The 25,686-nt window shown below is 39.5% G+C and overlaps 2 protein-coding genes across 8 annotated transcripts in view; one reads left to right on the top strand and one right to left on the bottom strand.

Moving 5' to 3' along the window:
- The window catches only part of XYLB (xylulokinase), an 83,721-nt gene extending 74,989 nt beyond the window's left edge, over positions 1 to 8,732 (bottom strand). For 5 of the 7 annotated variants that reach the window (XM_074831043.1, XM_074831025.1, XM_074831052.1 and 2 more), the window contains exons 1-6: positions 8,514 to 8,732; positions 6,512 to 6,594; positions 5,534 to 5,603; positions 4,023 to 4,103; positions 2,166 to 2,252; positions 874 to 1,002 (exon numbers count right to left, since the gene is read on the bottom strand). In XM_074831043.1, coding sequence (XP_074687144.1) covers positions 874 to 1,002; positions 2,166 to 2,252; positions 4,023 to 4,103; positions 5,534 to 5,603; positions 6,512 to 6,594; positions 8,514 to 8,558 — 495 coding nt within the window. In that variant the 5' untranslated portion in view covers positions 8,559 to 8,732. The remainder of the gene's footprint in view (positions 1 to 873; positions 1,003 to 2,165; positions 2,253 to 4,022; positions 4,104 to 5,533; positions 5,604 to 6,511; positions 6,595 to 8,513) is intronic. The other 2 variants (XM_074831063.1, XM_074831070.1) reach the window with 2 other exon arrangements.
- Positions 8,733 to 18,627: 9,895 nt separating this feature from the next.
- On the top strand, positions 18,628 to 24,962 carry C1H9orf152 (chromosome 1 C9orf152 homolog). Its single transcript, XM_074848725.1, has 2 exons — positions 18,628 to 19,065; positions 23,829 to 24,962. The coding sequence occupies exons 1-2, from the start codon at positions 18,837 to 18,839 to the stop codon at positions 24,398 to 24,400; spliced, it is 801 nt and encodes a 266-aa protein (XP_074704826.1). The 5' UTR covers positions 18,628 to 18,836; the 3' UTR covers positions 24,401 to 24,962.
- The last annotated feature ends 724 nt before the right edge of the window (positions 24,963 to 25,686 follow it).

The following is a 25,686-nucleotide window of genomic DNA, read 5'->3' on the forward strand; positions in this document are numbered from 1 at the left end:
GAAGTTTCATACTCAAAGCAGCAATTCCCATACAGGCTAATAATAGTTGTAAGAATCATTATTCTTCATCCACGTATTATATCAAATAACAAAAGACTTCTAACACTGAACCTTAACCTTTAGCAAGTTAAAAATAAACTGTTAGTGGTATGCAAAGTCTGATTTCAACACTGGCCCTAAACCTTGCATGATGATTCAAAAACAGAATCAGCAATTTGGGAGGTTAGAACCTTATTCTGTTAAACCATCAGTAACAGTAGCCAGGTGGAGGGCCTGGAGGGCTCCCACTCCATAACTCATTGTCACAGTTACAAGAAAGGGAAGTATCAGGAAGAGGAGACAAGCGACAGAGTATTCTCTGATAGCATCCCAAACTTTTGAAACACTTCTCTTAGGTCAACAGCAGCTTGTTAGCCTTCAGGGAACATTAAAAGGCCAATCTTTTAATTGCAGAAGTAACCTAGCACAGTGACCCACAAAGAGGGGTGTCATAACCCCAAGTAAACCTGTAACACAAACTGGACTGCCATCCCAATGGATATGTGACTGCGCAGGAGCTCCGAGGGGAGAACCAGACCCTGAGACTGTAAGCATGGCCACTAAACACTGTATTTCAGAACCACTGGCCAAAGGCAACAGCTCACCCCAGCTGCCTCCTACAGCAAAACTTCCACTGTTTGCCTAGTCTCACTTTAAAATTTCCACATCTTCCTTTGTGAGACTACTTTAAAGCACAGTATCACTGGAGTTTCTTCAAAAACTCTCTCTTTCACAGTTAATGGCTGATCAGTATCTGCTGCGGTACCACTGTTATGGCACAACTGTTTCTATCATAAGACTCTACTGAGGACTGACTTCCCACCTGCTCCTTACCTCATAGGCTCGAGAACCAGTGATACGTGCTAGGTGCTGTGCTCCTCCAACGGCTTTCTCCAGAGTGCTGCACTGGGACGCTGTGCTAGAATCCATCCAAATGGGGCTGTTACTGACAGAAAAACAAGCCTGCAACAAACAATATCCTTTATTAGTAAGTCTGATCTCTAAGAAGTCCCTGATAGATTAATAGCAATACAGCAACATATGTATCAGCTCAGTTCAGTTCTCATCCCTTCTGGTCTCCTCTTGATAATTACATGAAAGCAGATATTGGGCTGCATGTTGGTCAGCAGTGAAAAGTTTAACCCAAATTTCACACTAAAGGGAAGCAACAGGCTTTTTCTGCTGTTATCGACATACCCTGCAGCACGATGTCTCAGTACGCTCCTTTGCTAGACAAAGCCCCAGACCCTTTTATGAAAGTTTAGCCCCACTTTTTAGAACTCCTCTCTAAACAATCAGATCATCTTTCCACAGCTCTACTGACAGATTTCTCTTTAGTGACCAGCATAACCATTTGGAAATGCAGCTGAGGCTTAGTACATCACCAGAGAGCATTTTAATTCCCTTTCTATGAGTTTTGCACAGATATTTCCAAAATTAATCATTTAACAGATCAGTTAGACAAATGTCTCCCGTTCAAAATACAACTGTACTTTCTGATCTTGAAGTAAGGAAGGTAAGGGTCTTCAAGAGGAAAGCTGATTCCTCCCTACTTTTCTTTTTAAATAAGTTTGTCAAGTCTATGTTCAAAACTTAGCAACCACACACACAGAGAAAATGTTGAGGTGCAACAACGTACTTGTCAGGAGTTTGTGTCCACACAGCATTACACTTCCATCCTTTCAGAGGTAAGTGTAAACTAGTCTTTCTTTTTTCTAACATTTTCTAATGAAATCACAAGCACTGCAAGGAAACTCAGGTACAATAGTATTTTTCACCACAATTTTTTGTTAATACAAATATATTAAAAAATGTAAAATATTTACAAGTTGTTTACAAAAATATTACATTTCCTAAAAGAACAAACTCTGTTACTCTGACACAGAAAGATTCTGGGATGCCCACTGGCACTTGTAAGCTTTTAAAGCAGTATATACTGTCACTCAGAAGAGAAAACATCAAAAGCCCTGGAGCTGAAGGAACAACCAGTACATTTCACTTTATGCTGCAGGGGCATGCAACTCAGCGAAACAAGAGGAAAGGTTTGCAAGGAGAAAAGCAGTGTGTAAGGATCAAAAAAAAAGGACAGCGTAGCTCTCCCTTCAGAGCTCTTTTAGGCATGTTACCTTTAGTGACTGATGTAAAGGCAGTTCAGATGATGCATTCTTCAAAATTTGGACGCTTCCTTTTTTCCAGTACACACTCCCATGTTGCTGTAGAAAGTGCAGAAACAGAAGTTGGAGATGCCCTTCCAAGCCACAAAGTTCATATCCTGATCTGAATTTCAAAGTTTAAGGGACAGAGAATTCTCTCCAAACTAGGACCAAAAAATGCACCTTTTCAAATCAAGTGTCTCATTAAAAGACTCTTTAAGACTGAGCAAAACATATACTAAACCAGAAAATGTAGGAGTCAAGAGACAATGATGATTTTGAACTACAGCAACTTCTAGTGGGAACTATTATTATACTGCTATTATTATACTGCTAATGGCATTAGATACATCTTTGAGGGCTCTTTGAGCTGTAGCCAGGGCTCCATAGTCAAGACTTAGTTCTGTGCTATTTCAGCACAGCCCCCAGATTCTTCAGTTACATGCCTGCCCCAGTCACCACTAATGAACTGCATAATACTGAGAAGGTTATTTAAGTTCCATCTCTCAGGTGGTTTCCTCAAGCCAGGCATCTCTAGTTACGCACCTGCAGGACACTGTAGGCAAACTGCAAAGCACCACCCAGAGACCCACTAATAATTCTAATGACACCAAGTGCACACAGAACCCCCTGGGCACAAAGTACTTGACTACACTGTCATCCAGATCGTATTTCACATCTGTCATTTCAACAGACAGTGCAGACCACGGTTGTCCCTTCTTTGGGACAAACACTGGCACATCACTGCACCTCTGCAGTGATGTGCAGCATAAAGACAGGTTCTTCAAAGAGAAAAGGGAGAGAGACAATGTGGGTTGGAAGGGGGCAACTAAACAAAATCTGTTCTACCTGAAAGAATCTGAATATAGCACCAAGTTGATACCCCCAACTTGCTGGAGGATGGGTAAAATAAAGGGAATACAGGCAATATGGAAATGCACTTCCTTTTTTCACTTGAGTAAGCTGGAGTTACTTGGCAGTCCCTAACTTCTGTTCCACTGAAGAATTCATAACAGAGCCTTGATACCAGCTATGATTTTCAGACACTTTGCTCAGACTTTCAGCTGAAATCAATGAAACATGGTGATCAAAGCAAGAGTTTTGATTAATTAGTCCCAGATATATTAAGATGAATAACCTGAACCTCATGTGTCAGAATTAGCTATTGCTTTGGTGCTGTCCTCACCCTGAATATCATCTGTGAAAGTCATAAAAGACTTCCTTGTTTCACCAGAGCACTAGGAGACTGGCTAACTGACTAAATGTCAGAGTGGGTTTTATAAATCTCAGAAAAAAGGCATTATGCACTACAGGCTAAATCATGGCAGCACCTTTGTCATTTCTGCATCAAAGACTATCATCATTTGTTTTTTGTTGTTCCTAGACAGATATCCCAGCCAGCAAAAACTGTGCTCAACAGGATGTTACTATGCCATTAGCAAACTGCGCTCCTCACTATTTTTTCTATCCCATTTCCACAAGCACCTGGATATGCTGAAATTCAAAATGACCCAAGTCATTTCAGAATCTGTATGTACAGAGAATTTAAACAACAGATAACCAACTAGTTATTCACTATACTGATCTAAACAACTGCACTATAAACCTCATCCTCCACTCCCACTACCTTCTACTGATTGCCTTGCGTGCTTCAGTCTTTAAGTTCTCCTGAGGAACATGTCTTCTAATGGATGCTTATGTAGAAGTTTTGGTCTTACTTGATGTCATTATGGTTTTCTGCAATACAATTATTTAAATGAAATTTATCACTATACCTTATACTCATTTGGAGAAATATCATAAGACTTATTTTTTCCTTTATAAACTAACCTGGCCAGCACCAGACAAAGCTCTGACTTGTGAGAAGTTAAAGCCCAAAGACTTCATCTTTTCCAAAATCAAATCCAGAGCCTACAAGAAAAAACAGAATCAAGAATGACTGTAACAAGCTATCGCATTATGCATACTCACAATCTCTGGAATTAAACAGTAAATTCATGTCATCACTGATAAGAGTTCATTGGCAGATAATGAAAAATTAGCTAATGACTGTGGACTTTTCAAGAAGCTGCATAAATTAATTTACTAAGTAAGAGTCCATAAAAGAACAGTTGAATCACACAGGAGAAGAAAAGATCTTTAAACAAGCTGAATCACAGAGATCCATTCTTTGAAACCTAAATATGAGGCAAGAGTTAAAGAATTTCAATTCATTAAAAAGCCACTTTAAAAACTGCCAGACACAAAGCAGGATTAACATTTTCTATTCTTCTGGAAATTTATGAAATCTTAACAGGGTGCACCGTGCACCCCCTCCTAAAAGATATTCAGTATCCTCAATACCACTGTCCCCAGTGTCAGCTGAAAACTCACGAGTCTCTTTAATATAAGGCTAATTCAAGTGAATTTTAGCACTTTAAGCACCTAGGTTAATTTTGTTCTTGCCACATTTTCATGAAGTTTAAAACCAAAAATTAACCTATTTTTACATAGTCTCATTCAGATCAGTACTTCCCATACTATCCTGACAAACAAATCACTGCAAGACTTCAAAATTTCCCAAGAAACATCATATACCTATATTATTATATTATTAATTTAATAATTACAACTGTACTGTTCATTATGGTTCAAAAGACCAACTGCAAGCAAATTTACCAAACCTTTACCAACTACTATGGCTTACCACCTGGGGGTTCTGTGACCTTTCAAATATTTCAACTGTTCAAATCACACCAGTAAGACAAATTTACATAGAACCATGTGAGAGCAAGTCTTGCAGAATATGCACAGAAGCAAGGAAGGCCTTCTTTTAAAATAGAAAAGAATGTTGTATTTCAAAAAATAAACACCAGTCAAAATGACTGAGAATCACTGAATAAATTGCTCTTTAGCCACTTACCAGTTGAGACATGAATTGGTTGGCAAAGCTTATTCTAAATAAAATAGTGCAGGTAACCTGGTTGCTATAAAACACATATTTAAGCTACACAAAGCCACAGATGCCCCTTTTGCATATGAAACAAAAAGACGAGGAAAAAAAAGAATAATCTTTTTTTCAAATGAGGGAAAGTGAGGAAAGGATATAGCACACATACAATGCTATAATAGTAGAGGGTGAAGAAACAAACAAAAAAACCTCAAAATGTTAGGAACTTCCACTATGTTTGTTGATAACATTAATATTTGCATACGAAAGACACTGAATAACCCTTAAAAGAAACAGAATACAAGCCAAAGGACTATGTTGATTTGAATGATGAGTTTCACTATTGTGTGAAATACATTTCCATTTCAATAACATCAAGGAAGAAGTTGAACTATGTAAAGCTTGTTCATACCTTGACCCACATTAGCACAGGAGAAGTGATTGTCAGTCTGTCACTGTGAATATAGACTCCACCTTGAGTCCTACAGAAAAATGGTATTTTCTCTTGGTAAATTCAGCAATTTTTTCCCACCAAGCAAAGTTCTTCAAGTTTATTAATAACCAAAGAGAGTTTGCAATGCTTTTATGTTAAGACCAAGAATATGATCAGTGTTTGCAACCTGAAAAAGTAAAAGCCAGCTCCTAGGAAGTGACATAAGAGACATCTGACCCAATTGCAAAGTAAGTAATTTGCAAGGAACGGCTCTGATCCTGAAGTAAGATCTGTGATAGACTCCAATGCTGATACTGCTCACTGGCTCCACGTAACTCATAGTTATTTCTAAGTTTCCTAACTGTCACCATTAGTGGCTTGAACCTAGATGATGAAATTCAATTTTTGCTGTTAAACCACTAAGTAAATAAACATACTTCATTGAAATTTGTGACCGCGGAGGATGACATTTGTAAATTCTAGTCTATTAACTGAAGTAAACAAATAATGTCATCCTACATCTTATTGTGAGATTTGGAAGCACTTAATTTGTTCCCAAATGCCTTTTAGAAGTTCCCCTCATGCAATTTACTTGCTGTTATCGTAGCATTCCACCTTGACACAAAGGTGGTGCTTACTTTTGGTGTCTCAAAAAGAAACAGTCATTTCCACAAGTATGAAGTCCCAAAAGGGGGGGGGGGGGGGGAAGTTTATTTATACATAATACTTTGGGGTAGAATTTTTTTAATTTATTTCCTGTTGGGAGTTCTTGTCATCTTTACATACCAAGGAAGGCAAGAGCATATACTACCCTTGCCAAGTAAGAAATATGAACATGGCATGAACTTCTTCCATGTCTCCACACATATCAATGAGACCAAATAGGGCAACAGCCCCCCCAGCCCCAATCTCCAAAGTTCTAAATTATATAGCCAAGTACAATATAAAAAGCCTTACTTAAATTCCGGAAGGTCTTTATCAAAATGTACATTATCCTCATAAATGACTCTCAGCTGTTCATCAATAGCAATGACTTTCAGCTATAAGATATAGAACAGGATGTTAACAAAAACTAACAATAATTAAATAGCACTGATAACTTATTTATAATAATTCTTCAATTCCCACAAACAAAAGGAGAAAGATCACCCCAATCCATACAACTTTTTCATTTTGCATTAAACAAGTTATTATGCAAATTTCCAGCACGCCACCTATTCAGCAACACGTATATTTGTCTGCTCGCATTTCCCCGTGCCTTTTCTCTCTCCTTAATCATACAAGATCAAGATGCAGGCATATGCTAAAGAACAGCAAATAAATTACCAAGTTCATAGCTTGCATCATGGTAACAAATTTTTCCAATCTCTCCAAAGAATACAGCATCTTAAAGATACCATATGCTTCCCCCCCTCTTTTTTTTTTTTTCCCCCCCATCTTACCAAGGAACCTAACAGACCCTTAGAATACCTTGAGGACCTTCTCTGTTCCCCAAATGGTGAGTAAATCAAACTCGGACAGTCTGGCAAAGCTCAGAGGGCATTACACAAGTGTATTCTGAGCTTCTGCAACATATGGAAAGCAACATCCCAAAAGGGCAAAAGCTGAGCTTTCTTGTAAGCACAAACTAGAACAGTACCAACCTCCTCTATCTTCACTAAAGTTCACCTAGCACAGAAGAAAAACATTAACAGCCTAGAAAAGTGAGAAAGTAGCTCACATTCTGCACATATTTCAGCAAGGGAGAAACTGCAAACTTCTGCTAAAGGAACAGACAAAAAAACCTACAAAGACTAAGTCCTGTCAAAGAGTTGCATTCAAATAACAAGGCCATCCTCATTTTAGCAATACTAATGTAGGGCCATTATTTATGCACTGGCACAACTCATTACCAATCTGATGCTCTGCGCTAGCTCGCTAGTTTAAAAATGGCTCTGACCCACTGCAGCTTAATTGGCTTTCTGCTTGCAGCATGCCCCCTTAAAAAACACTCGATCAACCTAACCTGGATGTGTCTTTTCAAACTCCCAAACTTCAGCACAGCCATAATGAAGTGATTTATGCTCATATGCCTATTTTAAACATATTCAGGCCCACGTAAAATTTAAGTAGAGTTTCTATTCACAGTGTAGAAATAGCCAATTGTGCCGACAAATCAAATTTCAAGATGGAACCTGAGCATCCAGGTTCACAATCCCACCAATCTTGATTCACACAAGGACACTGGAAAAGCTGGATTCTGGTGCAAATCCCTGCTCCCTGCCTGCCTGATGCCAGAGGTAGCAGGGTCTCCATGCAACCTGCCACGCAGAAAAGGGCCATAGCGCTCCTTTCCAGGATGAGAAGCAGGATGCGGAAGCAGGACATGTTAGGACACACAGCCTACAGCTTCACACAAGAGATGGGACAAACAGAAAGGGGCTAAGGATACGCTTATGCAGGTGAAAGGAAGGAGGCATGCGAACAGCCGGGCGCACGAGTGCCCGTGGCGCACTGACGCCTTAAAACACATAAAGCGCTGGCAATGATCTGGCATCAGCTGTGCTCTGGGCGGGGAGGGCAGCACACAGCACCCTGCAGCGCCCAGCCCGGCCCCGCTCTCAGTGAGGAAACTCTGCAGCACGAAACCGTCGCTGGGCGGAGGAGAAGAGGCGCTGAAAGCTGCCGGAGCGGAGGACGGCCTGCTCCCCTTCTGGGCTGCGGGGCAGCACAGCGGCAGGGCAGCGGGCCGCGATGGCGGGCGGGCGGGCGGGCGGGCGGCCCAGCCCGGGCCTTGCCCCCTGGCAGCTCCCCGAGGCCCGGCTGGGTGTAGCCGCCCGCAGGCCCCGCGCTTCAGAGCCCGGAGGTGGCGACGGCGGCGCCCAGCGCAGAGCAGGCCCCGGGGCTATCCCGCCGCCCTGCGCCCCGCAGCCGCCGGCCGAGGGAGGGGAGGGGGGGGCGGAGGGGGCGGCCGCGGTACCTGCTGCGTGCTGAAATCCCAGCCCAAGTAGCAGGGAGCGGCCATGGCGCGGCAGGGCCCGCCCGGCCCTCGCCCTCGCCCTCGCCCCGGACAGGGGGTGGCTTTGCGGGCCCGGCCTCCCCGGGCGGGAGCCGCCAGCCCGGCCGCGCGGAGCGGGACTGCCGGAGGAGCCGAGTGCTCGGCGCCCAGGGAGCCGGGCGAGCGGGACGAACCCCTGGTCCCTCCCTCACCCGGAGGGGCTTGTGCGAAGGCGGGAGAGCAGGGACGCGCTGCGGGGAGGTGAGGCGATGGTGCCCGGACTGCCCAGGGCGGCTGCTAAACACCGGTGGTGGGGTGCTGATACAGCGGATCCCCCCAGCCTGCCGGGGCCCGAGCCAGGGAGAAACCACCAAAGCAGCTGTACAGGGACCGCCCGATAAACGGAAGCAAAACAAAAAAAAGGGGCAACTTCAAACCACAGTCCCAAGGAATTCACAACATTTTAATATGCCATTAATATGTACCAGTCCTGCTGTGGTATTGCACTCCGGTTTGCACAAACACACTTCCACGGTATTCCATTTAAAAAAATGCAGAATTGGTACTTTGGGTGAAGTTTTGTTTCGTGGTTTGCTCTCCCCCCCCCGCCACCCCCCAAGTTGGGAGGGTTTGGGAGGTTTTAGGATGTTGCATTACCTGCCATAGCATGCGACAAGCAAATGGAATTGCTTAATCAGAAGAAGGCTCGTCTATAATATGACTTTCATTCTGCAATCAAGGTGGTGTCTCAACAGACCCTTGATGAAGTCAAATAGGTTCTGCATGCCCAGGATCTTAAACTGTTTTAACACTACAAATACTTAATTTGAAATGCCCTTTAAACTATAAAATATTACTAAATTTTGTCATATACCAAACATTTTAAATACATTTTAAATATTCCCTGTGATTTCTCAAAGCCCTAACTCCCATAGGTTCATACTTTTAAGATTTCTAGTTATTATTGCAAAGAAAAACCTTTAAAATATTAATACTGAAGACTCTCAACTGGCAATGCAAACATTCTAACATACTGACTTTTAAATCAATCTTACTCTATCATACCACCTTTGAATATTCTGTATTGACAGTACCTGTATTAGAAATGTGATCACACAATCTTTAAGTAAGACGGAGTTTAAAGTTGTCTGGAAAATATTTACAATGTTAGAATCCCTTCAAATGCATTGTGGTGTTGGACTGCATTTTAGAGTCTAATCCTGCAAATTTATCTGAATAGTTTGCAATCAGGAAATGTCCAAATGAAGTAAGTGGAACTACCGGTGCGTTTAAAAATAAAGGTATGTAGAATTGTCACCCAGTCTGTAGGTTGGCTTCTTTAAATCAGAGGGCCACCAGTTAGTGGTGGAATTTCCTTGCCCCTAAGGAGCTCATGCTGTGTGGGCCTGTCCTGAACAAAGGTCTCACTTAACCAAGAGGCTGTGAAGGAAATACAGTTTTTAAAGTGTTACCAAGATCTGTTTCCTTAGTGTAACTCTTAACAGAAAACAAAGGATCAAATAACACAGAGAGGCTGCTTTTCCATTAATGCAGAACGTGACCAGTGAGCCAGGGAGGAGAGGCTCGATCTGCCCTTTAACTTGCTTTGTATTCCCTATAAACAACACATACAGAGGCTGAGGCCTGAAACACCACAATTTTCAAAATATAACTACTCGCAAAAATGAAGAGCAACTGAAACCAGTTCTGAAGAAAGCCATGATAAATGACTTCAGAAAAAGAGACATTAGTGGATTTTAAAGGGTTTTTTTTAAAAGAGGTATTGCTTAGTAGAAAGGAGACAATAGTTTATAGATAAAGCAATCTGATGAAAATGCAAGAATCAATTATATTCTTCAGCAATCAGATCAGAAGAATAGTCCCGAATAGCAAGAAATACTTGCTTTAAATAGCACAGAAAAGTTGGGGCTGGAATAACCACCCTCATGATATCAGATCTCTTTAAACTAGAACAAGGGTGCAAGACAATAGGGTAGGAAAATCCACTCAAGGACAGAATGGGAATGTTAATGTTGCCACCTCCACTCTTCATGTTTTCCTAGAGAAAATAGGGAAGTTTGGAGAATCATTGCCTTACCCAGTCACTCTGTTGCCCATCAAGGCAGTGTTCTCTTAAATTTAGTTGTTTGTGTATGGAAAATGGGCATTGCTGCTGTTCTTTCTGCATTAAAGTTTATGCTGGCAGATACTACCATAACCTCCAAAATTGTTTCTTGAAAGCAAACAAGGTTTAGCTGTGCGGTTATCGGTGAAGTTGTATTCACGTACTAGTGATGCTTTAGCACTGACAAATCCAGAATTTCCAGAGGGGACGGACAAAATGCTGTTTATAATTGAAATGTCACCACTGCAGATTAACAGCTCGAGGCAGAGCACAGATTAATCACTCAAGACATACAGAGCAGGGTAAAGGGAAAAGCGAGTTTATTCCCCTCTTCCTATTAACTAGTTTCTGACCTGATGGAGAAGCGGTACTTCCATGCTCTGTTAGGCCCTTGGCTGTTTTGATAAGTTATAACTAGTATGCCAATTAATGCTTTTTTCCTTCCCCCTCTGTCACATTAACTTCAACTACACATTCATTTCAATTCATCGCAAAGCCTAGATTATTTTAACTGTACTCCATATTCCTACATACCGAGATTTTTCACTTTTTATTCTCACTTCAAGTATCAAAATCTGTCTCTGATCTCAGTTACACCCCGATGTGAATTTAGATTTAACTGCATTCTTCAGCTTTACACAGGTGAACTCCTTCAAAAACAGTGACAACCTAACTACCATGCTTCATTATCACCCCATCATCTTAGATGTGCCAACAAGCTAGAGAACAGGTACAAATTAGCATTACTATATTGACAGCTGTCCAGATATCCTGATTTATACTAGCTACATAATTGTGGAAGTACTCACACCTTCACAGGAAGTAACAGAAGCCCACCAGCAACTTCAAAACTAACAATCCTTTTGCTTTCAGCAGTAGATTCTGGGCATCTAACTAGTTATTCTAAGTAGCAGGGCAGCCAAATATTTCTAATCCCTTAACAGGTATTTCACATTCATACATCAGCATAGGTTGGCGTAGCAGAAACAATGGTACAGCCAAGAGTCACTGCACATACAGACATCAGTTACACACATGCAACACAACCGCCGCAGCCCGTGTTAGACCTAGCACTGTTAGGCCTGCTGGCACAATTATTCTTTTACCAATAAGAAATCTTGTGGCTCTTTAATTAGCCTCAGAAACATTAAACATAGAAAGCTGGGTCAGATAAATGCCAACCTGTTTGCCAAGTAACCTGATAGTCAGGCGCAATGCTGCTAATCAGGTGAGAGATGTTTACAATGTTAAGCTCCAAGTAACACAACAATAACACATTAACACATCACCTTAAAAAAAAAAAAAATCTCAGCTTGAGCACTAGATCTACCTACTGGAAAGATATCTGAACAGTGACCGTGCTCTAAAGGTCATTCCCTTTCTACTTAGCGTGGCAGGTACTCTGTTATCATAAAATCTCCAGCAATGTTTAACCATACTGATAATAAAAAATACCACAGTACCACAAATTAAAAGATTAAGTTGCTGTTCTTTTTATTGAGATAGCATTATAACACCAAAAATGTTTTCCTTTCCCTAAATATGCACTTACCTGTTGAAGTTACTTTTGCACATGATTTTGTGGTAACCATTATGTTTGTCCATACCTCCAAATGCTGTGGAGAGTCTCATTATTCACGCTGTAGGAATAAGTACTCGATGTTTAAAAGCAATGGATCGAGGTGGCAATTATTCACTCTAATTTTACTGACTGTACTGTAAACAGATGAAAGTATGTATTAAGATCCAACAAAAGCCCTATGCGCGAGTTCCACAAGAGGAAGCCCAGACCACAGTTGGAGACTGAAGTCATAGCTTATTTGGGTATAGTAAATATTTCATGAACTTATCGGTTGATTTAATTCTTGACATGTGCATATGCAAAATTCCAGGTGTGATACTGCATTAACCAGTTAAGACCCTTTACAGAGACCTCATGAAGAATTGTCGCAGGATTCCGTATAGAAGCATATACATGCACGTGAACAACGGGTACAAGAAAAGAATTTAAATGATGGCTCAACTACACAATCTCAATTACACTGTCAGTTTCATAGGTATTGGTCAATTTGCAGCTTTTATTTAGTCATATACATAAAATCCTGCAATTTCACTTCTATCAGATTCAGCAGAACATGTGTTGACTTCAGTGGGTACTGAATCAGGCACTAAAGAATTGTATCTGGTTTTACATATTCTAGTTTTACAGATGTAATTTCATTGACTCACGCTACTAGTGATTATGAAGTGCAGTACAAATTCTTCGTGAGATCTCTGCATGAACATGAAGGATGTTTCTGAATAGCAAATTATTTTAGGATACTTTCCTCCCTGCACAGATTTCAAGTCCATATTCACTCTCACAATAGTAATAGTACTTAACCATCCTCTTTGGAGGACTATCTTAACTACAGTGATTTGCAAGGCTTATTAAGGTTAACTTATACACCCAGCAGATTTCCTTGAAGATGAATATTGAAGTGGTTTGTGTCCTAATGCTCAAAAGCAAATATCTCGGACACAAGATGTTGTCAGCCAGATAAAACTTTTCATTAACAACAGATTAACCAGTTCTATCATGCTGTACTTGATTCTTATCAAACTCCCCTTACAGATAAGTACATTTTATTGATTAAAAACAACCAAAGATAAACTCATTTCTACTCAAACAATGCCTGAAGTGGAAACTAATAAGGGCCAAGCCTTGCATTTTTCAGCAACAAAAATCAAGGGTTTTTGGATTCAGGATCAAGAATCATTTTGCAATCAAGAATGAATCAAAATCGTGTAGTTTACAGGTGGAAAATCAAGGCAGAAAATTTATATTGCTTATACAATTCGTTTTATACCCTGCTTGAAATTCTCACAGAGTTCCTATATGTGTATTTTGTCTGCTGGGAGAATGAAATAACACAGGTTGCTGTCACCTCCCAGAGCTTTAGCCATCATATCTATGGATAGAAAACAGACAGGGAAGTAGTTGGTATAGAAAATATACTTAGGTAGTAGTACCAGAAATGTGAATTCTGCTTATCAGTAACTTGATTTTAAGGCATCTGTAGGATCAAGGAAGCTTAAATGAATTTCCAAAATCCTCTGAAGAGGACTATTGAAGGCCATTCAGTTCCCTCTCACCCTCTTCTCATGGCCAGTTTTATGAGGTCAAAATGGAGTAAACCTAACCATCTTGTTTGTCACACTGATTTAATAAACCTGAGAACAAAGGAAGACAGGGAAACTGTAAGGGAAGATGTCAGGGTTCATTTGTTTAAAATCTCTAACTATTGAATACCTTCAGTTTCTTCTCTGCACGTTGTAGCTTCTAAAAGGGAATCTCAGAAGTTCTCAGTGGACAAGGACAGCAAAACTACAAAGGGAACAACTCCTGACCCTAAATTTTGGATGCTGATTGTTTGCACAGGAGAAGAGATTCCAGTCCTAACAATGCAGACAACCAACAGAGTGAGCAGCCCTCTTAACAGAGGAAATTTCAGCATTTTAGTTTACTTTTCACAGCAGCTAACACTCCAAAGGAAGATTATTTAATCCTCAGCACCAATAGAGTGAAGACAGAACAGAGGTTTTTAAATGCTGCTTATGCCAGGCACAAAAAACACATACAGAACACCTGCTGCATTTAACTCCTCACAACCAGCAGTTTCAATTTGACCTAGGTGACTCCTGACTTCAGTATGACTACATTTACCATCTACAAGAAGACAAAAAAAAAAAAAAAAAAGTGGTTCTGCAAAGGGAACTAACTGGATAGCACCAAGTTCCCACAAATGCAAAGCCAAAGAGGTGAGTATTAAAGGTAAAGCACAGGATGACTGGTATGAAATCCTCAGTGCTAACCTGGTGTGCTTGATTTAAGTCTTTACAGACACCCAGGCAGAGTGCAGGATCAGAGATGCCAGCATCACTGGACTTGGAGCAATTTGGAGCTTTCCACAGCTTCTAATTCATTCTGGACACAACAATGTTTTTGCAAAACCCTTCCCGATCACTAGGGCTGTATCAGTGACACTGGATTCAGTCACTTGGGAACCTCAGGGATCTAAGGAATAGAAATCTGGCAAGACATTTTACAGCCTGTACTAACCAGGCAACCTTCTCAGATCAGCTAACAAAATAACATTCCTGATTTATTTTTGATATACAGATATATTGATATATACCTACACACACACACAACCTAATTCTATTTACATAAAGACCCCAAGGGATAAAAGGGGAAAATCGAATCCTATCAAGTAAATGTGAAGGTGGACTGTATACGACCCAAGCTCACCAAACCTTCAGAGGGACTTGAAGGACAGCTGGGCCACCCTCCCTTTGTCATGCTTGAACCCTTTATTTCTGAAAGCACATGAAAGATCAGATCAGAAGAAACATCTCAAGATCATAAAACCTGTATCCTATTAACATGGACATGCAGAGAGCACCAAAAAATAATCTCACATCATCAGGAAGTCCTGTGCTCTGACTACTTAACCAGTCGCCAACTGTGGCATGCTTTAAGGTTGTGCTTTCAAATAATAGAAATATATGTGCTCTTATCAAAAATCTCATTAAAAAGTAAGCAATTACTATTGATTCTACTAATACTGTCTGGAACCCAAATAATAGCAGCCACGCTGTTTCTACCTTTCTTTTTCTAACAATAAAACAGTCACTTTCTAACACTTCAAGACTGCATTTAAATTAAAAAAACCCCAAACCACTACAGAAAGCTAGAGAAAAGGGGCTTATCACAGTAACTTTGAATTTCCTCCTCAGTGCCAGTTAAAATCTACAGGTATTTGTATTCTGTCTTTGTAACCTGCATGAGCAGTGTTGGCCATGTCTCTAATTCTGCACATGAGCAACATGAATAATCATACATACCTCTGGTCTCAGGTGTGCAGTAAAATCCAGTGTTACAGAAGTGCATTCAGTCAGTTAACCATTATGAGCGTTTTTAATTATCTTTAAATCAACAATTATTCCTATAAGGTCCTCCAAACAATTTTTTAATAGAAACCTAATTTACTACTCACAAATTAATTGGTATAAGATAAAATTAGTTGCATCTTTTTAAATGAGATTTTGCAAGCAAGGTCAAGGGCAGTAAACATCTTCAAGTTGTAAAAGCCATTGGTTTTGGATTATGAAGTATTCTCAATTTTTTTTTGCCTCAAAGAATTGAAGAATTGCTTCCATTGTGTGATGGAAGAACAGACTTAAGGGAAATACAGCACTTCAGACTTCAGTGGATAATCAAACAAAAATCACTCATAGGTGACATTTTGGACAGGAGTTTGTTCAATTAAAGACAGACAAGTTTTTACACAAACCTAATCATGGCAATAAATTTTCAGAACCTATAGTACTGTTAGGAAATATATGTGCCAGTGCGGGCTTGACTGCTTATATTCCTCAGCAACCTACAAGCCAAATGGAAGCCTTTGACATTTAAGACTAAGGCAAATATACAGTCATACCACTCCAATAGTGCCACCTGCTGCGTATTTTAAAAAGTATACAGTGGTCTGTGGATCCAAGTAACTCAATTTAGAGACTGAACGATGGACTGATTTAAACAGAAATCACAATTTTGTGTGTATGTATGACAATACAAAATTATTTTATTAGTAATACCTAAACAGGCTAGGGGTACAAAGGAAGTTATTCCACTATGGTGTAAGAACAGAACCCATGGGTAATCCATTTTCAAGTTTATCTCAGTGGAATAACAAGGATTAGTTACATAAGCTCACTACACATCAAAACCACAATTAAGACTATGTACTTTGTGATATCATGTAGATTAGAACTAATTTTATGAATCATACCCTGGTTGCAAATTATTCACAAATCACACACATGTAATATATGTGTGTGTGTGTCTATATATATATAGACACACACATGCCTCGATAGCAAAGTATACACACAGAAACACGTATACACACAAACATACATATACACACACACCCTTGAGACTGGATCAAGATGCCCAGTTCATAAGCTTTCCCTGAAAAGGAAATAAACTGCAATGTATGTGGGATTGGCTCAGCAAAACAAAAGCTAATCCTGTTTCTGGTTCCACCGCTCTGCTGTACCATCTGGACTCATTCACTTCATCTCACCGGGCATCTGGCTTCTTTTCCCGGTTTCTGGTTTTGCTGATTACCCATGCAACTGTTTGGGAAGAGACTGCCTTGTATAATCCATTTGCCTAACTAAGTGTGATGGCTTTTCCACGATCCTGAGGGAATGGTACAGTACAAATAATTAATAATTTCTGATCAGATACAATCTCATTATACTTTAAATGCTCCTGTAATGAGAAGTTGAGTGTACATCTTTTAAGACAGAGCTTACATTTCATGTTCAAGGATGCTATCCTGGTCATTCTTTCTGCAACACATAGGTTGCACGAGTCACTTTCACAAGAGGTCAGCGAGTCAAATAGTGTGACTGGAATTTTAAAAAGGTTGGGTAACTTTTATGACCATTAATAATGTTTGTATTGAATGCCAGCTCAAACTGTAATGAGGTTAATTAAATCTCCTGCCCCAATGTATAAGCCAACTGCCTGAAGGTCCGAAGGAGGACTGCATGTGCCAGCAACTTGGAACACTGAACAAACAAGGCAGCTGAGGTACTCCTTTCTACAGAGCACTCAGTGTTTGTCACCACTGAAGGCAGAATATCAAAGTGGATCTAACAAAGCCATGATACATCAGAACAACTCTAATGCGACACGCGCTTTTTCCAGGGTCAAGAGAGAAGCTAACTTGAAGAGTATTTACAGTATCTGACAAAGTACTGTGTTTACTGTTCTTTCCTTGGCTAAGGCAGAAAAAGACGGCAGTTGAGGAAGGCAACACAATTTGTAAGACACAAGCATATTGGGAAGGGAAAAGCAATTGTTAATAAGTGAATTACAGCAGACTTACACATGCAAGCCTGCTGAGCCTTATCAGAACTCTATGCACTGCCTAACTAGAGTCTTGTCACCTGCGTATGCAAAACTTCCAAAGGGATTCCCAAGATCTGCAGGATTTGAGCCTGATTCAGTAAATCATTTATGATGCAAATCATCACATAATTTCTGCTAGTAACTGGAAAGATACAGCATGCCAGCATTCTTTCCACACACTGCCTTTTCACAATGTTTTTTTATGCAGTGTTTTTCACTGCAAGGAACCTAGCAGAGACACAATTATATTAAAACTACTGTTTAACTGCATTATTTTTTTCCACATTCTACTCTCTTGAGCCCTTGAAACAGTATCAGATGGACCTATTTCAGGGACAGAAATTTGCAGTTCATAGTCCAGACATAGTCTTGTACTTTATTTGATAGGATCAAAAGCCATGTATTTTTAAAATTTTTGCCTCATTATTAGATAATTCTATTATACATATAGCAAGTTTAAAAATATGGCTTACCATGCATTTGAAGAGTTTGTTCAGCTCTCAGTAACAAAATTATTACTTCTATAGTTTATTTCATTTTATAGAAAGGCAGAAAGCCTGAATGAGTCAGAGTAAGGCATTCCCATCTCCAGCCTCCCAATTCCAATTGTTGTTGGCACATACTATCTTGACTCCGCACCCAGGCCTGAATACTTTTAACACATACTTAGAAGGGAGCAATAAGCACGAAATTATTAAGGTATAACAAATTCTTCCCTCCCACTCCACTGCCCCAAGAAGAAGCAGCAAGAATGAAACTGGAAGAAAGTTAAGGAAGGGAGAGTGGAGGGGGAAAGACACAAAATACATGGAAAGAAACCTGAAGAAAGATTTCCCTCGTGGAACTACTGTCTCGGGGAGGTCACCATGACAGCATCCCTGTAAGAATTAACATGGTTACATAAACCAGTATTACCCAGCCCTTTGTGCACCTGACTGTGTTCAACGAGGTTTTGTATTTCACTGTTTTTCTTGGCAGAGCTTCATATGCTCACAACCTTAGGTCAACATTAAATCCAACTATCCAGTTATAATCATGAACTCTGTAGGCAGTAGCTCCAGACACACTGCATGAAAACAAGCTGACTGAAATCCACAACTTCAGAGTAGACCACACAACTTCTGAAAGGAGTCACTGTACTTGGAAGAAAGTTACATCTTCATTTGGGAAGATTTCAGATGCTTCATACTCAATCTGCTTTTTTGCCAACACAATGAAGGAAACGTCCTGCTTCTGCATGACTTTTTCTTCCTTGTTGGAACAGATGGTGAAGGCTTACAAATACATGACTGGTATTTTTTCAGTGACTCATACCTCAGAGCAACAGGCTTCAGATCGTGATAAGCAGCCAACCAAGATGGATGTAAGCTTACTTGAGGAGCAGTATGGCCACATAAAACAGAAGCAAAAACTGCAATCACACATTATTGTATTTAAAACAGGTATGTTTATATTTATAGGAAAAAATATAAATGTAGATGTAAAGACTATTTCTTTGAATCTTGAATAACTCCTAGCTTCATTCTTTTTATGCTCAGCTTCAAGAGAGGTACAAAGTGAATTCCTTTTCTGTCATTTTGGGGTTTTATTCATTTCTCTGAATGGTGGTCTTATGTTTATATCAACTAGCTTCATGGTGGTGAAACACTAACATGAATTTGAAACATGAACACGTTTGAGATAAGATTTTACAGGTTCCATGTCAGTAATTTAAAATTCTAAACATAAATGATAACTCTTACAGGAGCCGTGTACTTCATGTCTATCATCAGTGTATTTGTGCAATGTATTCTGTAACATTTCTGCGCTCTTGAATGCTTCCATCAGAACAGCAATTCTGGGTCTTCTGTCTCTTTTCCCCTTCTTTATCTGTGTGAAGAAATGTGTCCTACAAGACTACAGAAAACAATAGCAAATGCCAAGTGACTAGTACAAGTTCGGGTTTTGTTACAAAATAACATACTAATAGTCATAGTGGGTTACTAAGATACAAGCTTTGAACAAGAAGTCCTGTTTTGAAAGTATTTTCGCGGCATATTGCTTGGAAAGTACATAAATAGAAAAACAAGTAACAATACGTATCACTCACCTGCTATGTCAGACAGATTTTATGTAAGAAACTTTCAAATATTTTAAAGCTTTTAATTAGACTACTGCTTACAATATTACACTGATATATTTTCGTCTACTTTCCAAGTTAAAGTGATATTGAGAATACTAAGTCAATAAATGAAGTCATCTTCTGAATTTAATTCCAACATGAAAAACATGCTTCATTCACCTCTCATGTTAGTATTTAGCTCAACAAATGCCGAACTTAGGTTATTTAATTCCTTACATTTTCCTCTACATTTTTCAGCAGTTCTAGATTTTGGCTGTGTCAGACTGTATCATCAAAACAATTGAAAAAACACATAATTATGAACTAGACAACAGATTCACTTCTTCAATATTCTTTCATCCAAATGTCTAGAAATTCTTATGTTAAAAGAACTTGAATCTCTGTGAGGAAGAAAAAAATACATATATACAAGCTTATTTTATCAGGTATGAAAAGGCAACTAACTTGGAAGACAAAAGAGCCCATCTAATCAGGTATAGCAAAAATGTAAGTCAGGTAAAGAAAGAAAGAAGTCTGTATTCAGATTAAATTCAAATGAAGCTTCAGATATAACGCATGCAATCAGAGCAAATTTTTTGCAAGGAGACCATTTGAAGATTAAAGAAAAGTCATAAGAAAGTAGGACTGCATGGTGTCTGGGAAGTTTAAAATTTAATAGGGCTGGAAGTTCACATACAAATATTTTCATACACATACCCCAAAACATTCACAAAACCACATAACCTATTGCACTGAACTTCTATCATTAAACAAACTGTGTGGAAAGGATTCATGTTACTGTGTTACTCTTAGAAGCAGTTGAAGTTGGGGGGGGGGGGTTGTTATGCTGAATTCTCAATGTCTTGAAAGTTGACCTTATACGTGCCTATGGTTTGGAAGCTGGGAAAACCTATCACATAGCTCAGCACTTTGAACCTGTTATATACATCAGTTTCCAAGAATATGTCAAGCAGAAATGAACATTGCCACATCGGGATAGCCTACTGCCCTACACTCCTTAATTTACAAGCTTAAACTATCCAGAAATTGCAGCTAGTACCAAAAGTCAGTCCACGTATGTATCGCTATTTTGTACTGACAGTAAATTGTTTCCCTACCTAGAGGGTAAGATTATGGCTGGGCTGGGAAGGGGACGACAACGACAACACCACCACAACCCCACACATGCACACAAACCTCAAAGGCCAGACACAAAAATCTCATAAGATTCAAACCTCATGGAAGGAGGGTACCTTCAGTCCCTCATGGTTTTAAAAATCTCTGCCACAGGCCTTTGTTCTAATTGTTCCTGTCTGACAGGCCAGCTGTCCTTCCATGATACCACAGGGATTTTGAGCATTTCAGGTTTATAGCACCACAGTTGGAATGGTAACTCCAAGTTTGCTTGAGGACTTTTAGCTTTATATGTCACTACCTGTTTGCCAGAGTGATGAAATTGTGGACCTTTAAACAGAACTTCAGATTCTCTAATTTCTTTAGGTTTTTAACTGGTAGGTTAATAACTAAGAAGTCACCTGAAAACAACTTTCTTCTGTCCCTTCCCCAATATACACAGCCATGTTCACACTTCTGCCTGTTCCTGATTATTTGAGAACAAAGAGCACAACAGGATTTGAAAGTCACCAGCTAGGGGATAATACAGCAGTGTATTCATTATTTGATCGCTAAGAAGCTGAAAAACAGTATTTACTTTAGGAATTAAATGGGAGCATTCAGCACAAGCAGTCACCACAGAATAAACACAGGGGCTCTGACTGCAGAGATCTCTTCCAAGTATTTGCCAAGTTAACTTGAAATAAGATTAATTTTGTCACTCCAGAACCTTAAAAGTATCTATCTATGATGACAGCATATGAAAAAGGCCAGATGGTAAACAACTCTGCAACAAGGCTATGATGCACAATTTATGAAAAAAAAAGAAAAAAAAAAAAAAAACAAGACCAAAGATCTGCCTAAGTAAAGCTTTCTTTAGAAGTTTAGAGAGTGCTGAATGTGTGTTAATTCAACACACAGTCATTTAGGACTCTCACATTTCTACCCAAGGTCACCGCTCAATTTTGTGTGCCATACCTGTAGCCAAGGAATCAAATCAAACCTGAAGTCAAAACCAGCCCAGACTATTAAAATTGGACTAAATGCATTACTTTGAACTCTCTGATCACTTCAAGACAGACTGTAATTCTTCTGATGACCAGTTCATCAGGTTGAAGATAAAACCCGATGTTGCCCATCAATGTCAGTTCAGCCAAGAGCACAAGAACATGCAAAGCTGCATCTCCTCAGTTTCTCAGTTCCTTCTCTCTTGCTTTTTCTCACATGTGGAGAACAAGTGCTAATTTTTGTAGCTTGGTGCTACACTGTGCTGTTCTGCAGAATACATAGGGCTCTGTTTTGCAAGTGGACTTTTTGTAGCCACCCAAGCTCCGCTTTATTTCCTGGATAAAGTCCAGTCATAACTTTGATTCTCACTGTTATATGATAGAAAACTGTGTGTTCTTATATCTATGAATGGTTTCACCCTAGGAAATTCTGTTAGCATACTTCACTGTATAGACATATGCACAAACAGATCTATGTCTCTAAGCTCTGCATGTGCTTTAGCTTCCTTTCTCCTGGTAACACTGCAGGAGAGCAGAAGATGTGGGCTGACATGGTTCTCACTCCCAGAGCCATGCTGCAAAGCAGTTCTTATCAGATCAACCTTACATGGCCAACCCAGGGAGCAGAAAAAAAATCTGTGATATTATGCTGGTGCTGTTGCTTCAGCAGTGTGAGCCAAAGACAGGAGCTAAAGCCCCTCCTCAGCCAAAGCCCTGTTGTACAGGTTCACTTGCTGCCAGTAAACCTGGTGAGTCTGACATCTTCAAATATTTCCTTGTAAAGATGGTAGGAAAGAGTGTTACAAAGGGGGAGGCTGCACTGTTGTTTTTTTTAAAGGCAGCATCCTATTCAAACTAGCTTAATTTCAAATTCAGGGTTGCAATTCTTTTTAAATGGCTATTCAGATATTCTGTTTCAGAACATAATCAGCACTCTTCCATGTCTAGTTTTTTTCACTTTAATATGCTTCCTAACTCATACGGAAGACACAGTTCCTATAACTCAACCATGTAAATAAGGTCACCATTCTGCAGAATTCCTACTTTAAACTGTATTTATACTAACTGAAGTATATTTCATTAGTACTTGCAATATCAACAGCACTGTTTATCTTTAGTGTACTGGTTCAGTTTCTATTCATTTTCAAGGCACTGAATGCCAGTCGTGTTCAGTAATTTGATGGCTGCTACATGCAATTAAAGTAGCATTAGCATTTCTATCCCTCGGGCCTTACACATTTCTAACAGTAACTTTCATACTGCTTTAGAAATTAAGCTATAGGGATAGCAGAAAAAAAGAAGAGACAGGATTCTCTCCCACTGTTACAGCTACTCTATACCATTCATGGAGCAAGCAGATTTTTCCTCTAAGCGATCATTCAGGCAACACTAGCGTGAAAAGCTATTTACTTTACACCATTTATACTGATAACAATAGTAAAATTGCAGTAAAATATTAAAATGCAAGCCTATATGTTAATGATCCCTCATTAAGAAGAAAGAAATTCACAACTCATTTCATCTGGAAGCAGTCACAGTATTTTTAAGTTGTGAATAAAAAATTCAAACAGTATCAAACAGAACATTTTTGTCTTTCAAATCGCAGCACCTACCAACACATGGAGCAAATCCCTGCTCACCTTAAGAATTTTTGCTTACAAGCAATTAATTACTGAAAGTCAATTCTCAATCTGTGTTGTTAATGAGTCTTAGAGTACCGGTTAGATCAATATTGACTTGATAAATGTCCATTTTCATTTGACTAACCCTAGGGTACCATTTATGTCCTCAGAACTGCAAAACCGAGCATGAAATATTTCTACTCCGTAACCTGGCATCAGAAGAACTTGCACTACTCTCAGCCACAGACAGAAAGTACAGATAAACTCATCTGTTAAAGCTCTTCAGTTGGGTTTATGCCACAGAGATCACACCCTTAATTTTTGCCATCATAGTAACATGCATATATGCATTTCTCTTGTAGGTGAACATGAATCTGTTCTCCCAGAATCAATGGTCAATGCTGTTTTAATTAATACAACAGTTAGAAGATCAAAGTCATTTACAGAATGTGTTCCTGTCAGAAAGGTCAGACTGGAGATGGCCAGCAGTGGCAATGTACAAGACAACTCACCATGGCGCACCCACCTGGGAATTCACCGCCTGGTCCAAGCCCCTCATCAAGGAGTTACCTGGGATCTTCCCCACTGCAAGGACAGACCGTGCAGTTTTGACAATCAGAGACTGATTTCAAAGGGAAATGGCACAATGCAACACAAGGAATTAGAGGGAGCAAGTGAATTATCCACACTCAGTCAACTGGGAAGTTCAAGCATGTTGAACAGTACCAGCAAAGAGAATGGCAGCAACATTTCAAGTACCTGCCAAAAGCCTCCTCTGAAATCAGCCACTTCAGCAGTCTGGACACATCAACATATTTCTTCTACAAAATGCATGCCAGTCTGCAACAAACTAAACTTCTACCCTTTCCCCAATAAAAAAGGACCGAGAATTTCTGAAGCAGCAAGGAGGCTTGGATTATATGTCTCACAATGAAGATGTTCAGTAATACATAAAACTTAGTCAAAAAGTTGACTAAAACTTAAAATAGCAAAATAGTCTTCTTAGTTACACTGATCAACCTGATGAAGCTCTAATACTTTTATTAGCCAAGGAGATCCTTACTATATAATCTGTTGTTTTACCATACAGTGTAAAATGAGATGTTCTCATGAAGATGCTGGGTTGCAATGACAAATATTCACTTCTGCTATTCGAGATATAAGAGCAATATTATCTCCCCCCCCCCCCCCCCCCCATTTTTAGGTTACTGATTTTAGAAATTAAGATTTTAATCACAGCAATTTTGAAATATCTCAAAGAGCTATAGCAAAGACTAGTAGAACTACTGATGAAGAAACTAAACTAAATTTCAGTATGGTACTCTTTAATTAGACAATAAACAAGTAACAAATGAAACAGTATTGGTGTTTGGTACACTTAACATGATTTTATTGTTGACTTTCCTCAAAAAAAATATTTATGATACTTTCTGATGTGTGTATTTTAAAATCAATGAATAAAACCTCTGCCCATGTCTACCATTGTTCTAACGGGACTTAGTATAGTGTCATCTTTTTCTTATATATAAATTCTATAACAACATTGTTGGTTCCCATCTATCCCTGTTATTTCATTAGAAAACAGAACTCTCAATTAATTACTTGGCTCCCCGATACAATATATCAAACCTTCCTCACCAGAAGTATAATGCATCTTTCTGCTGTTACAACTGTATGCACACAAAGGGGATAGAGCCATTTCAACTGCATAAATGTAACTGTAGTAGTATAACTGTTTTTATAGACAGGGTTTAACATCTTCTGTTGTGGCACAACTGCACCACAGACTTGTGCAAGTTTTTAAAAGTGTTAAAAGGGAGACCAGTTATTGCTGGTCTCCCCTCCTGCAAGATCTCTAGAGGAAGGAGACCCTCTTTTGCTGGTGCTTTTTCATGACAAAAACATGACTTACATATCACCCGCTTCTGGCTGCAAGTATTCCGTATTCTTTCTTAAATGTAGGCCTCAAAAAAATCAAAGAGTTGAAATGTCTCCCTATTTCATGATGACTTTAATTCCAGCTATACTCCTGATAGCCACTGGCTCTTCTGAACCATTCCGTATCTACAGGAGCTCTGAAAGGACAGCAAAATGAGGATCAGGTGGATGACCCACAAAGCTCTTCATGATCCCAGCAAACAGTCTGCAAAACACATCCCCAGTTACCACCACTCTCAAAATCATACCATCCACACACAAAAAAATGTGAGAAAAAAAATA

The sequence above is a fragment of the Strix aluco genome, chromosome 1 (assembly GCF_031877795.1).
Source record: "Strix aluco isolate bStrAlu1 chromosome 1, bStrAlu1.hap1, whole genome shotgun sequence".
Classification (NCBI taxonomy): domain Eukaryota; kingdom Metazoa; phylum Chordata; class Aves; order Strigiformes; family Strigidae; genus Strix; species Strix aluco.

What these genes read in the sequence shown, in the direction of transcription:
- C1H9orf152 (XM_074848725.1), top strand. Translation starts at nt 18,837, where the DNA reads ATGAAGGAAACGTCCTGCTTCTGCATGACTTTTTCTTCCTTGTTGGAA. An exon ending in CATTATTGTATTTAAAACAG is followed by an intron (nt 19,066 to 23,828) that starts GTATGTTTATAT and finishes TTTCTCTTGTAG; the next exon opens with GTGAACATGAATCTGTTCTC.